The sequence below is a fragment of the Natator depressus genome, chromosome 3 (assembly GCF_965152275.1).
Source record: "Natator depressus isolate rNatDep1 chromosome 3, rNatDep2.hap1, whole genome shotgun sequence".
In the NCBI taxonomy this organism is placed as follows: Eukaryota; Metazoa; Chordata; order Testudines; family Cheloniidae; genus Natator; species Natator depressus.
Genome location: NC_134236.1, coordinates 55,548,355 through 55,561,789, shown reverse-complemented (window position 1 = coordinate 55,561,789; position 13,435 = coordinate 55,548,355). Strand labels below are relative to the sequence as shown.

The 13,435-nt window shown below is 42.0% G+C and overlaps 1 protein-coding gene across 5 annotated transcripts in view; it reads right to left on the bottom strand.

The window, feature by feature from the left end:
* The window catches only part of ADGRB3 (adhesion G protein-coupled receptor B3), a 604,312-nt gene extending 593,557 nt beyond the window's left edge, over positions 1 to 10,755 (bottom strand). For 3 of the 5 annotated variants that reach the window (XM_074947913.1, XM_074947915.1, XM_074947916.1), the window contains exons 1-3: positions 10,498 to 10,755; positions 8,916 to 9,087; positions 7,034 to 7,802 (exon numbers count right to left, since the gene is read on the bottom strand). In XM_074947913.1, the coding sequence (XP_074804014.1) occupies positions 7,034 to 7,787 (754 nt within the window). In that variant the 5' untranslated portion in view covers positions 7,788 to 7,802; positions 8,916 to 9,087; positions 10,498 to 10,755. The remainder of the gene's footprint in view (positions 1 to 7,033; positions 7,803 to 8,915; positions 9,088 to 10,497) is intronic. The other 2 variants (XM_074947917.1, XM_074947914.1) reach the window with 2 other exon arrangements.
* Between the last annotated feature and the right edge of the window lie 2,680 nt (positions 10,756 to 13,435).

The following is a 13,435-nucleotide window of genomic DNA, read 5'->3' as shown; positions in this document are numbered from 1 at the left end:
AAAGGTCTAGCTTCTGAGGCAGACAATAGAAGCCAATTTCTGGGAGGCTCTGGTGGTGTGGTTGCCAGACTTACACTGTATTGTTTTACTAGGCCCACCAAATCCACTTTACAGTTAATTAGCTTATTGAAAGACTAAAATATTCAGTTATTGTACAATAGACTATAGACCTGATTCTGCTTCCATTGAGTCAACAGCAGAAATTCCATTGACTCCAACAGGAGGACTGAGCCTATAGAAACTACATGTTGCCCATCTTCTTCACATGAGCACTGCCAAACAAGACACAAAATTGAATCTCTGCCACCACAGACTTGGTATTCAGATTTATATAAACTAGTAAATAATTAATCACTAATAATACTGCAGAGTATATCTATTAATTCAGGCTTTTCCTGTGGTGATGGATGATGAGTGCAGGGTTATTCTCTTTTTCAAGGGTGTGAGGAAGATCTTTCAAGGGCTGACCCAAGGTCCACTGAAGTCAGTGTCTGTGCAAAAGTGTGAGTGTATTTTTATAGGCAGACTTTTGCAACTTTGAACAAACAAACAAAAAATACAAGAAGTAAGGTTTATAAGCTGCTAAAATAAAAGGAATGGAAATGATCAATATATTACAGACTAAAATACAATAATTAGCAATAACAGCATGTAATCCTTGACAACAAACATAGGTGTTACTAATTAAAAGAGATTATGATAATTAAGTATTTCTTTCACAGAGCTATCATTTACTTCAAAGAATATCTGAAATCAAACTTTCAAGGTTCTGATCGTGAGAGGTGCAGCATAACCTAACATCCATTGAAATCATAAGGAGTTGAGTTGCTTATCACTGCCTACTGAAATAACTCATAATAGGCCTGATCCAAAGCCTATTGAAGTCAACAGGAACCCCTTAATTGACTTGTGGGCTTTGGACCAGACCAAGTGAGCAGAAAAATGCATCTGTCATTAATTTTTGAATAAAATAAGCTGGATGCTCATTTTATCAAGAATCAGCCTCATGTATAAAAAATTCACTTCTTTCTTTGTATTTTATATTCTTGGTGAGATGAAGCTACTTGTAAACAACAACATGCCAGGGTACGTTTTTTTGTTTTGTTTTTAAATATCTTGTATTAAATTTGATACAAATGTTTATTTAATTCTCCTAGTAACTATCCATGTAAAGCTGAAAAGTGTAGTGTTCCACCTATGTTTATCTTCCCATTGCAACTTGCATTCTTAGGTCATGGATGAAAGAACTACTGTACACACACACACACACACACATACTCTTTTCCTATAAGGCTTGTCTACACTGCGACGTTGTTGACAAAACTTTTGTCTTTCATGGGTACTTAAAAAAGCCCTCCCACGAAAGATAAAAGTTTTGCCGACTGCAAGTGGCATTGTGAACGCGGCTTTGTCGGCAGGAGCGCTCTCCTGCCGACAAAGCTAATGCCGCTCATGGGGCTGGAAGTATTTTGTCTGCAAAAGTGCCAACAAAATACCAACAGAGAGCGTTTACACTTCCTGACTTTTAGCGACAAGGCTGTGTCGACACAGCCTTGTCGCTAAAAGCTGCGTAGTGTAGACAAGCCCAGAAGTAGTTCTTTGTACTGACTCAGTGCTTTGGAAGATAGAATTAGTCATTTTAGTTCCTTCTAAATGTCAATCTAGACTGGAATACTAGTTACACATTAAATATTGCATATCACAATATACATATATTAGTCTCATTAGTCTCTATTCTGCCTTGTTTGTCCTGCATGGGCATATTTCCCCTGCTCTAGACCTTTTGTATACTATAACTTTACATTTTAATTCTTTGATGAAGCCATATTATGATATAATACAGAATTATTGTTATATAGTAGCGATCTTGTGTTGGCATTGAGGCAGGTTTCACCAGTGCTGCATTTCATTTATTTGTCAAATATGAAAACGAAAATGTTGTCATAGAGGGAAGAGTGTATAAATATTCTGTGTAAACTTTACAAGTAATTTGCATACTTGCATTATTCAGTGGTAGAAAGTGTCACAAATGTGTGAATTTAAGGAGAAGTGTGGTACAATAAGTCTTCCCTTTCTGATGCTCTCAGTATCTTCATGTCTGAAATCAGAATAGAGCCTGCCACTGATGTGTTCAGATGCCAGTGCATATGCTATTGGAATTTGTGACAAAGTGACCAACACTACATTTCCTGCGTACTCAGAAATCCCACTGAAATCATTTCACAGTGGATGAGCAAGTAATGCAAAATCAGGCCAAAGGGCAGCCCTGGATTGCCAATTGCCAAGACCCAATTATTCTGAATTTCTCATCCCCTCCCCCTTAACTAGAATTACTTTGGAGAAGAGCAGTAAATGCCTATAGTTGCTCTATGGCAATAGAGTACTGAAGGAAATTGTTTGTAATAAGACAAGAATGTGGAATAAGATTGTAAACTTTAGTCACTATCACATAAGTATTATAAACCACAAAATAATATATTTTCTTGTAGTAACCATAATGATATAGTCCTGAGCCTGCCATCCTCATTAATGCAAGTTATTCCTGCTGAATGTATAGGGGTGCCTACTCATGTATGAAACAATTGTGGAATAGGGTCCTATGTGTGTTGACTAAAAACTGCATGAGAAAACTTGGATGTGTAACACACAAGATCAAGAGAAGAAACCCTATTAGGTCATTTAGTTCAGTCCACCTCCAGCGCAGGAACTGACATAACAGTATATTTGCTTTGTCAAGTCTAAATAGTAGTAGTGCTACTACTCAAAAGTAGTACTAAGGAAAAGCCTGATTGTACATTACATACATTCCAATACAATGGATTTGCATCTTAACAAAAATGTGACCCATCTTCATGTTGCTAGGATCAGTGATACCAGAGATAATCTATGTATTGCAGAAGTACTGGTTATACTATATGTTTCCAGAAGTATATTGTTTGGAAGACAACGGTACAGCTTCCTTGTTTGAGCTAGTTCCTCCTATTGCTAAACATCTCCCCCACCCTGTTGGACAAACTACCCATTGTGTGGTTGTCAGGTGAAATACACCAAGCTCTAGGAGGGGAAAATTCTGGCTTTAATCGCTTTTAGTAAGTCATTTAGCACTTTCAAAATAAAGACAAACTTCAGAGGTGAAAACAGTTGCATTCTTTTCTAGGTTCTTCTAAATGGAGGATACAATATGCTTCTAAATGGAGGATAGGGGGCCCATCAATGGCTTTTAGCCAGGATGAGCAGGGATGCAAAACCATGCTCTGAGTGTCCATAGCTTCTGTTTGCCAGGAGCTGGGCATGGACAACAAACAGATGATTACCTGTTCTGTTCATTCCCTCTGAAGCACTTAGCACTGGCCATTGTTGGAAGATAGAATACGGGCTAGATGGATCATTGGTCTGACCCAGTATGATCATTCTTGTATTCTAAATTGTAGTCATAAAGAACAGTTTGGCTTATCACCTCATATGGTCAGACCCAATAGAGGAGAATCTGAAGAACTTGAGAGAGTACTTATACTGCAGAAAGGCTGTCAGCCCTCTTCAAAATCTGTCCTATAAAGTCAGCATTTAAATATTTTAGTACTATTATAAACTTCTGAGAATGCTATGAGACAAGAGACAATGCTATGAGAAAGGATTCCAGTGGAAGTGAGAAGCCTCAATACCTTTGAAGATCAAAGCTTTGAAGCCGAATCCTGCAAGGCCCTGACCTCGTCCCAAGAAATGCTAAGCAACCTCAATTCCCACTAAGTTCCAAGTTAGTACCAACAATAGTTTTGTTAGTGTATCTTACCGCCACAGTTGTTAACAGTGTTTCCCTTTGTCTGGGTTGGTCAACATAAACATTTTTAACAGTGCTGATCTAACCTGAATCAGCTTACCCACAGAAACATACTTGACATCTCATGTGCAGATGTTTTCAGATATAAGTGGCAAAATTCACAATGTTCATTCAAAGAATAATTTACGTTTTGAATCTTAAAATGATGTCACACAGAGCCTATCAATCACAATTTTACATAAAAATATATTTAAGAGACATAGACTTAACTCAGTGGTGAGTCATTGGTACAACTTGTGTGTATGGTTTCTATGTAGAAATAATACCTTTCATGTAGATTATTTATCCATGGGAAAAGCTGGTAAACAAATGCTTTAAACTGAATGCAAAATAAGCAGTCTACTGCTCTTAAAAGTTACCTCAAAACCTTAATTTTGAAGTTGATAAAATACATTACAACTTTAAGATAACGGTCCAATGAATCAAATCCAATTGTACAAAAGTAATGAAATTATTAAAAAATATTATTCTGTTAAATATCCCAACAACATAAACAAGCTGCCATCTACACTGGAAAAATAAGAATATTTCTCTTTCTACAAAACATTTAGGGAGTTTTCCCCTTTAATAATGAAGTTTAACCTACTAATATAATGATCCAGAAATGACATAAATAGGGTAAGAATTAAAATAAAATACGATTGAAATTGAAAGACACTTTGAGGCATGTTCTAGACATTCATATTCCAAGATGCAGAAATAAAACATAGTTGTCCCTAGCTTTCTCTCTTCCGTCCACTAAGCACAGTTTGACAAACATCTTTGTTGAGTATATTACACATACATTCCTCTGATGTTCAGCATATTTTGAAAAACCCCTGGACAGATTTTGCAAACATGATTTGGACATCTCTATGCTTGAATTTCTCACCCCTTCTATCCCATAAGATGCAGCAGTCAATGGATTATAAAAATATGGCAGGGGAAGTGTCATCTCTTTCATAATTAAAATTTAATTATGTGCAAAATGCAGTAGCTGAGGAATGATACCACAAATGCTCTTCTTGCGTGACCCCTTCAGTCAGGTTATTACTCCTGTCTAGAAAGCCTGGACTTTCTCAGATGGAAAGCCAAGCCTGGGGGCCATGCTAGTTATTGGAGTAGCCTCAAATATGTTTGCCCATTGACGTTTAAAGTTGACTTGTTCAGGTCCATTCAAATGGGGGCAACCTGAACCCCAGGATTGCTATACTTAGGCCCTTCTCTTTGGCCCAGCAGTTTTATTGCATTCAGTCTCCTATTTTCCTCTGTCGGGAAAACAGCCTATCTCTGCAGTCTCAAATACAACTGCTACTGCTCGTTTAGAAACATGCTGGGAGGCCCATTACAGCCCCTCTAAATCCTAGCGCTATCGTCAGGCGTCCCTCGCCACCCTGACAAGCGAATTCTCAGTAAATCACCCCCGCTGCGCAGGCAGCAACTTTGCCTGACAGCTGCTGCCTTTGGAGAAGCTCAGTGAGCAAACTGGACGCGGGGGACTTGTTCCGTTGCTCGCAGGAATGGGTTAAAGCCCGCAACGCTCCCAACAATTAGCGCCTGGAAACCTTAAGAGGTTCCCCAACCACCGCGCATATTGAAGCCGAGACACTTTCTGCGGCTTAATTGTCTTAATAGTCAGCTTCTAACATCACATTGTTGGGGAAGTTTCTGATTCTAAGGGACACTAATTAGCTTTAAATGATGCTAACTAAATACCATCCCTACCGTTGCAAGGGCTTCTCTGGGACTTTTACAAGAGACAAGCATCCCGGTAATTTAAAATCACTTTGTTTTCTTCTCCCAGCTGTTAACCGTTTGGAGAAACACTGACCCGCAGGACAACCACGGGAGAACCTAGTCCCCCTCACCTCCCGCCACCACCGCTTCTCCCCCGTTCCTTCAGTGCCTTTGGCAGCGCGCAACGAAGGCGAGTAGTTCAGCTTTTCTTCTCCCACACCACTCGGGCTTGGCTGCCCTTAAAGAAAATCCTCTCCTAACAACGTGTCAATGTTACGCTCCTCCACAAAGGCAACTTCTATTAGAGGGGCTGGGAGCTTGGCTCCTAGACAGGGAGCTTTGTGGCCATGCAGAAACCAGGGAGAGAGGAACCATTTCCTGCATTAAAATGCAAGAGCCTGGCTCAGTGATTCATGCCTGTGCAGGGGGCAAATTCAACCGCTCTCAAATAGCTGCCCCCGAGCTCCAATTCCCAGCCAGACGGCGGCTTTTCTCCTTATCTCTAGAGATTTCTCTGTTTTGCATTTCTCATTTGATAAGTGTATTTTGACCTCACGTGTCTCCCTTTCCCTACATCTTCCAAACCGTGGTGTGCCCCTAGGATCTTCCTTAATAAATCAACTTGCCCTTGCTCTGAACAGCAAGCATTAATGGGACCAGAACAGCAGGTATTAAAAAAGAGGAAAAGAGAACTTAGACCCTAATTTTTATAATTAGGAGGCTGCTCTGATGACCGGATCCACAGCTTCCAGATCTTCTACACCCTCCAGCTTTTCCAAACTCAGGTGATTAAGATATCAGCCCCGTGTTATTAGCACACGTGCAAAGCCATCATCTCCCCTGGAGCTGGGGCCACCCACGTGTGTCTCTCTACTGACCAAGGGAGCACGTGGGTGACATTGCAGGGTGCAATATGTTTCCCTGAGCCACAAATTGGGGCAGGATTTGCTATTCGCTTGGTACTTGCGCAGTTCTGAGGTCTGACTCTGTTGGTGTTTAGGGTCCTGGCACTTAAATCGGGTTGCTCAGAAATTAAATCGGGTTGCCCGCATAGCTTTGGAAATCTCTTCCTTGCAAAGTCAAGGAGTAGCATCAAAAGGGATAATATTTTATTGCTGGGCGGTTGCAATAAAAAAGGGAGAACTGGCTCACAACGTGTCCGCATTATTATAAGTGAGAGCTGAGAACAGCGACAGCTTAAATCCCCATTGAAGTACAAGTTATCTCTCAGTAGGATTCAGAACTGTATGCTGGCGATGAGATTAAATTTAAAATATCCTCCCCCATGTAAGTGGTTTGAGGATGTGTCTACAGTTCTCCCTAGCCCTTTCATGGGAGCGGGCTGAAGGTTAGCAGACCCCACAACTAGTGTGTAGTGCAAGTCAGTTAAGTTTAAGTATAAACGAGAGGCAAGAGCAGAACCCTAGATAGTGATTTGAGATTAAAATAGACCTTTGAGACCCCATTAGAAACACCTACCTTCTTTTGGCGGCCGTTTAGCTTCTTTGCTAAGGTTGCAGACCTGGGTAGTTTGCAGCTCCTGGGTCAGACACCCCTCCGTCTGCTCGTTGAGGGGCAGCACCACATTGCTGAGCAACACCAGGGACTGGTCGTCTATTCCCCATTCTCCCAAATGCTGAGGGCAGGTACATTTTGTATACATGATCCCACAGGACTCGGTTCTCCCGTTCTCGGATTTCAGGCAGTTCTCTAGCCAAGTGCATAATACATGGCAACCAAACTGGCTTGGGCTCACCTTATTCAACACCAAAAACTCAAAGAAAGATTTTTGGTCTTCTTCCTTTTTGTGTAATCCTGGGAAATCGATGGGAAAAACCCGGCGTATCTGAATAAAATTTTTATCATATTGCAGAAATACAAAAGCATTCTTGGAATCGCAGAGCTGCATTATAGAATGGTTATTTTTTAAAAGATCCTTTATTTTTTCATGGGAAAAATGATCAAACTGATAAGCCAAAAGGGAAAAGTTGGAGCAGCTGAAGTCCTTTTTGGAAAATTTCAGGTAAATACTATATTTGGTCGGATCTGGATTTTCCAGCGTCCAAGTGCAGTTTGTAAAGTTTTTAGGAAACATTTCATTTAGAGAATACGATCCATAAATGACCCCCTTCACCAGCGTAGAACACCAGAAGTCTTGGGCAGCATTAAATCCAAACATAACCAGTAGATAGGTGGAAAATATATAAATCAGCAAATTACGAACAGCCTTCATCCTATGTCATTTGGCCTGTAGGAAATGAAATGAAATAAAAATGCAAGTAGAATTCTTCACACATTGAAAATCAAACTCCTTCCAATATTCCAGCCAGCTGTTTTCAAGATTCCAGTTAGAACCTTTCTCAAAAAGAAGGGCAAGTAATTTATTTTTTAACACAAGGAAATTGTTTGATGCTGTGTGAACAGCGCCATCACGTGGCCATCACAACAGTCAAATTCCCTAAATTCAAATTAAAAAAAACATTTATTAGATTATTAAGTGGAATGCCCTCAGTTATCTAGCATGTATTTGGCGTGATCTGGAACTATTAAATTTAGATAAAAGCCAGAGACTTTCATCTGGTGGGCCAGAAGAAGGAGTATTTATTTATTTATTTATTTATTAAAAAGTAAATCAACAACCTGGGCACCGTTTATATATATCTGCACAGAATTTCACTAGACCAGATCAGAAAAGCTGGTAACAGCTGTTGTTACATATTATTTTTTTCTGTTAAGTCTGAGAAGTAATTGTGATGAATTACAGCCATAATTTAAAAATGCACAAATTATTATTTGCTACAGATGGAACATTATCTCCCATATGTCTACATGCCTCTGCAGTGGCCACCTGGTATACAAAGGTCTCTGTAAAAAGAAAATCCGGAGAGGAAACACTGAGATTAATATGTGTTAATAAAATCTTGAAACTGTTATCCGGGAAAGAAATATAGATGGTTAGATAAATGGAAATTGTGGTTGCCTGACATCGCCATTGAGACCAATCATTTTAAAGGCAATCATTTCAATGTAATATAACCTCTTGGAGTAGATAATGTGGATAAGTATATTAGTATTTATAACCAAGGGAGCTGTATAGAGAGCAATGCTATATAGCAGGATTTGTGTAACTGACCGAACTGGGTCTCTAAGTTGCCCTTTATTAAGAATGTGTTGTATAGTATGGTTATCTACTGTATTTTGCAGATGTGCGCTTGAATGATGAAAGATAGATTACATTTTCTCTGCTCGTATCTCCAACTAAAGCTCTTTTATTGGCCCCCCCTCCGCGGAATCAGCCTTCACATCTTCTGTTCTCTAATAGTGGCCTAGGATAATAAAGTGAACCTTTGGTTATATTTACCTCTGTTATCCAAAAAATAAAACTTGAATGTTTTCAGCTTTAACCTTTGAGAAGTTGCTTATCTCTTATCAATGAGTGTCTTTTCGCTTTCTGTTTACAAGTGTGAGCAGACAAAAGTGATGCCAAGTTAATTTAAAAAACTCTTTAGATTGCAGCCTCTTCCACTGTTGCTCTGTAAACAGAGACAGACATACACACACATACACAGTTACTGAGTTTTGACGTGTGTCTTTGCCTAGCTTTCATCTCCCCCACCAAATGGCAAGGCATCTTTCGTCCCCCATTGCATAACACAGAACAAATCGGCGGATTAAATTCCCTGTAAGAGATTTTTGTATTTCCCAGATTATAATTCAAACTCTAAATCTTGAGATGGGCAAAGCAGCACCAACTCTAACCCTCTTTATAGCTGAGCTTTAAAACAAAATCAGAGCTGCCACCGGATCTATCCAAACTATTGGATTTTCCCTTTTCCGACAGTGCATCTCACTGAGTAACAAATTCATCCTTCTGGGAATAAGGTCGAGAGAGCGTTTATCGTTTTTTAAAATAGAAATGTATAGGCAGTTCTGGAAATAATTTCCTCTCTACAAAATTTGCTGTAGCACTTTGCAGGCAATGCAGCCCTGCGCAGTATTATTCAGGATGGTGTAGGCGTTGAAAGCCAATGTGACAATAAGTGTCTAAATGAGGAATTCTACCCATGAAAAAGATTCATTTTATCATCTGGAGACCAAAGAGGGTTTTTTCCTAATTATTTTAAAAATAAAAGCCCCTGACTTTTCCTCCTGTACAATATTTGCAATAGAAAAATAAAGACGTCCGCAGTGCTAGGCTGTTTTCCATGAGGAAACCAAGTCTAATAGCCATCATTTTAGTTACGTTTGTTCATGCAAACCTATTGAAACAAAATACTACTTTAAATTATCACTCTCTGCATGAATAGGCAGGATTTCATTTCGTTTACAATAGTGCTAAACACAAAAGTGAAGCTGCTCAGGGGAAGAAGGATCAGGCACTCAGATTAAACAGATCTTTCTTTTCGGGGGCGGGGGGGAGGTTAAAGAACGGCCCCCAAGGTTTAAGGTTGCCCGTTTTGGAAGAAATCTCTTCTGCTGAAAAGCAAACAGGCGTCTAGTTTGGATAATCCCCAACTGATTTTCTAGGTGACACTGTAGTTTGGTCGAACATAGACGGCGCCATCACTCCACTTATTTTTTCCCCAACAGAAGACCCACTGACTTCCCTTATTTTAACTTCCTATTAAGCTAAGATCCCCTCTTCCCATAAAATTACCCCAGCCATGCACAAACCTCAGGTTTTCTTGGTCTCGCTGGAAATTACTCTCAGGGAAGCAGACCTGTCGCAAGCCAGACTTCTCTAACTTTTAAACTGCAGGGTACAACTAAATGCAGAGACAATTCTGCATGTGTAGGCTCTCTTTATCGTTCAGCAACAGCCTGTCCTCCGCCTCCTTCGCCGCCGCCGCCGCCTCCTCCTCCTCCCCGGAATCCCGAGCTAACAGCTCTACAGTCATAATCCCGGGAAATGGGAAATGGAAAATGCCCCTGGACACCCTTACCTTCCACTCCGAAAGCTGTCAGGCTATTTCTCTAAAACACTAGCACCACAGGCACGCGTCCCAACAACAGCGATGGAGCGATTCCCCTTCTGTCGGAAGCACCGTTTCCCATTTTCCCAGGCTCAGGTTCAAAACCAAGATTTAAAGGAGAAAAGAAGAAGAGAGGGGGGAAAAAACAACAACAAAAAAACACAGGCAGAGAGGAAACCCCAGCACCGCGCAAAGCTTTGGCTCCGGATCCACCAAATCCACCATGTGAAGGGAAAGAAAAAGCCCCAAACCAGAGAGACTGCGGGGGGGGGGGGGGAATGGACCTGGCTGAACAGCGAAGGGGTTTTTTTTGTTTGTTTTGTTTTGTTTTTTTAACTTGAACCAAAGTCTAACCCAACAAACCGATCAGCGGAGATACCAGGCAAGCGATGAGCTGCGAGGAGACCTACAGGCTACTGCCGCCCTAACGCAGATGTGGTGGTGGGTTTTGGCTGTTGTTATTATTATGAATATACTTATTCCTCTTTTCTCCCTGCTCCTCCTCCCCCCTCAGGTACTGATGGACGGACAGCGGCCGGGGGGAAAAATCCTTGGCTGGTGATGTCGGCAAGCTGTTTGAATGCTGAGCGAGGAGGGAGTACAGCGGAAGAGCGATAGTAAAGCTCCGTGTGTGTGTGTGTTAGAAAGAGAGCAAGTCAGTCAGCGTGTGAGACAGTGTGTGTGCGTGTGCGTGTGCGCGCTCCCGTGTGCGCCTGTGCGCTCGGCTCCCGCCTCGGAGCCCCTCCGGTGGGGTGTGCGCGCCCCGCAGTCCCTCTCCAGCGCGGGGGGGAGTGGACTGTGCGCGCCCCGCTCGCCTTCTCCGCCGTGTGTGTGTCCGCGCGCGCGCGCTGCGCGTCCTGCTCTCCCGCTCCAGCCCGGGCGGCGCCGGGCGCTCTGCTCTCCCCTCTCCTTCCTCAGTGCGTGTGAGGCTCTCCTCTCAACTCCAGCGACCGGGCCCGCGGTGCGTTTTGCACGTCACGGCTACTCAAAACCAAGCACGTCCGAAAAACGTTATTTTCTGCGGCTGAGAGGTTTTTCCAGCCTCACTTCCCACCGCGGGAGCTGGCTACGACCGAGTGTGAGAGAAACTCACAGGCTGCGAGGGAGGAGTAAATCCAGCACTTGATCTCCTTCCTCTTGTTCTTTCTTTTAAAGCATAACCCCCCCCCCCCTTCCCGCCTCCCGGAGCTGTCAATGTGCCACCGCGATGCAGATTAAGTGATATAGCTCTGCAAGGAAAACACATCTCCTCGCTTTCAAACTGCCGCCTGCCTCTGACTGGAACAATAGCAATTTTCTCAGCGAGGCTGCAATTAACACCTTATTTGTTCCTCGCCAGAGATAGGGCGCCGGTTGGGATCACATTAAATCGCTCAGCGGGGCTTAGTGACTCTGCGAAGCGGCTATTCTCTCAGGATTTTTTTTTAAAGTTCCATTTTAGCGCAGCTGGGTTGGCTGCGTTTCGTTGACGATGCCCGAGGGCCGCGGTAGAATCTCCGCCTGCTGCAGCTTGGGGGTGGCGGGTTGGAGTGGGTGGCGATGCAGTCAGATGGCCGAACAGCCCCACCTATAGCTGCCCCTCGCTCAGGCTGGAGTTTGTAAGGCAAGTGGCCAGATAGCACAAGGGCTCGAGGGGTGGGGGTCGGAATGAAGAATAATGGTGAGAACGGGGCTGTCTCCTGATCACCCAAAGAAACACCTGCTTTGTTGGTGTAGCTAAGTAGAGTTGAGCAAGCTGTCTCCTTCCCTTGTTTCTCTCCTGTTCCCTGTTGGTGAGCTGGGTTATCCTTTGGCTAGTGCCCAGGGGTGTCAGTGAGAGAAAGGTGTCTTATATTCGACATCAGATACATGGTAAGATAATGGGGGAGAGGGTTACATTTAAATAAGTTTTAGTACCAATCCAGCCCCTCACTTGAATATTTGTTCTGTAGCTATCACACACCATTTACATTCTGCAAAGGGAACAAAGCATTTCTCAACACGGTGTGGTCCTGCTACATGTTACAATCCCACTCAGTTTGAAAGTTCATTTGAAAAATGCATGGTTTTAGATGTACTCTCCGCCCCCTCCCCCGCCCATGGAAGGAACATGAACAGAAGTTTAAATTCTGGCCACCATCCAAGCCAATCATTTCTTAACGCAAACAGGTTTTTTTCCCCTCACAAAAGACTTGAATTCGAATAATATAGAGGTATACACACATGAATACTTTATACCATTCTTGTAAAAACAATAAAGTGCAAGGTTTGCATGATTTACTCCTTTGTATTTATATTTTTATTATTTTTTTCCAAATACAGCAAATATACCAAAATAGCAGGTTCATCATCACACACAAAGTAAATAAAGATGGTAAGATAAAGGGAGGGGAGGGGAAGCAACATGTCTATTTTCAGGGTGTACATTAATCATAGACCTCTAAAAAGTCAGCACAAATTGCTTTTAATTTTTTGGGCATTCCCCTTCTGCAGAATGCCAGTCATTAGTTACCTGCGAGGTCAGCCATATCGTTGAGCCATGCATCAATATTTGGTGGGGATAGATTTTTCCATTTTTGCAAGATTAGCTTTTTAGTGACCAAAGTTGCATGTTGGAACCATGCAGCCCCGCTATCAAGTTATCGCCAGGTATCAGGAACATATCCAAGAATAAAAATTAAAGAGGGCTCCAAATTAGCATCCAATATCAAATTGGTCCTTTGACCCACCTCCTACCAGAAATTTTTGAATGATCTACTCCTATCAAATATAATACAAAGGAAATAAAGCTACTACTGGTTTAGAAATAACTATACTCCTTCACATACAGTTGCACTCCACATTGTCTGTGAATGATGACCATCACACTGTTCTGAAATTCTTCAGGAATAGCTTGGTTCACTGTCATGCTGACCGAAGCATAACAATC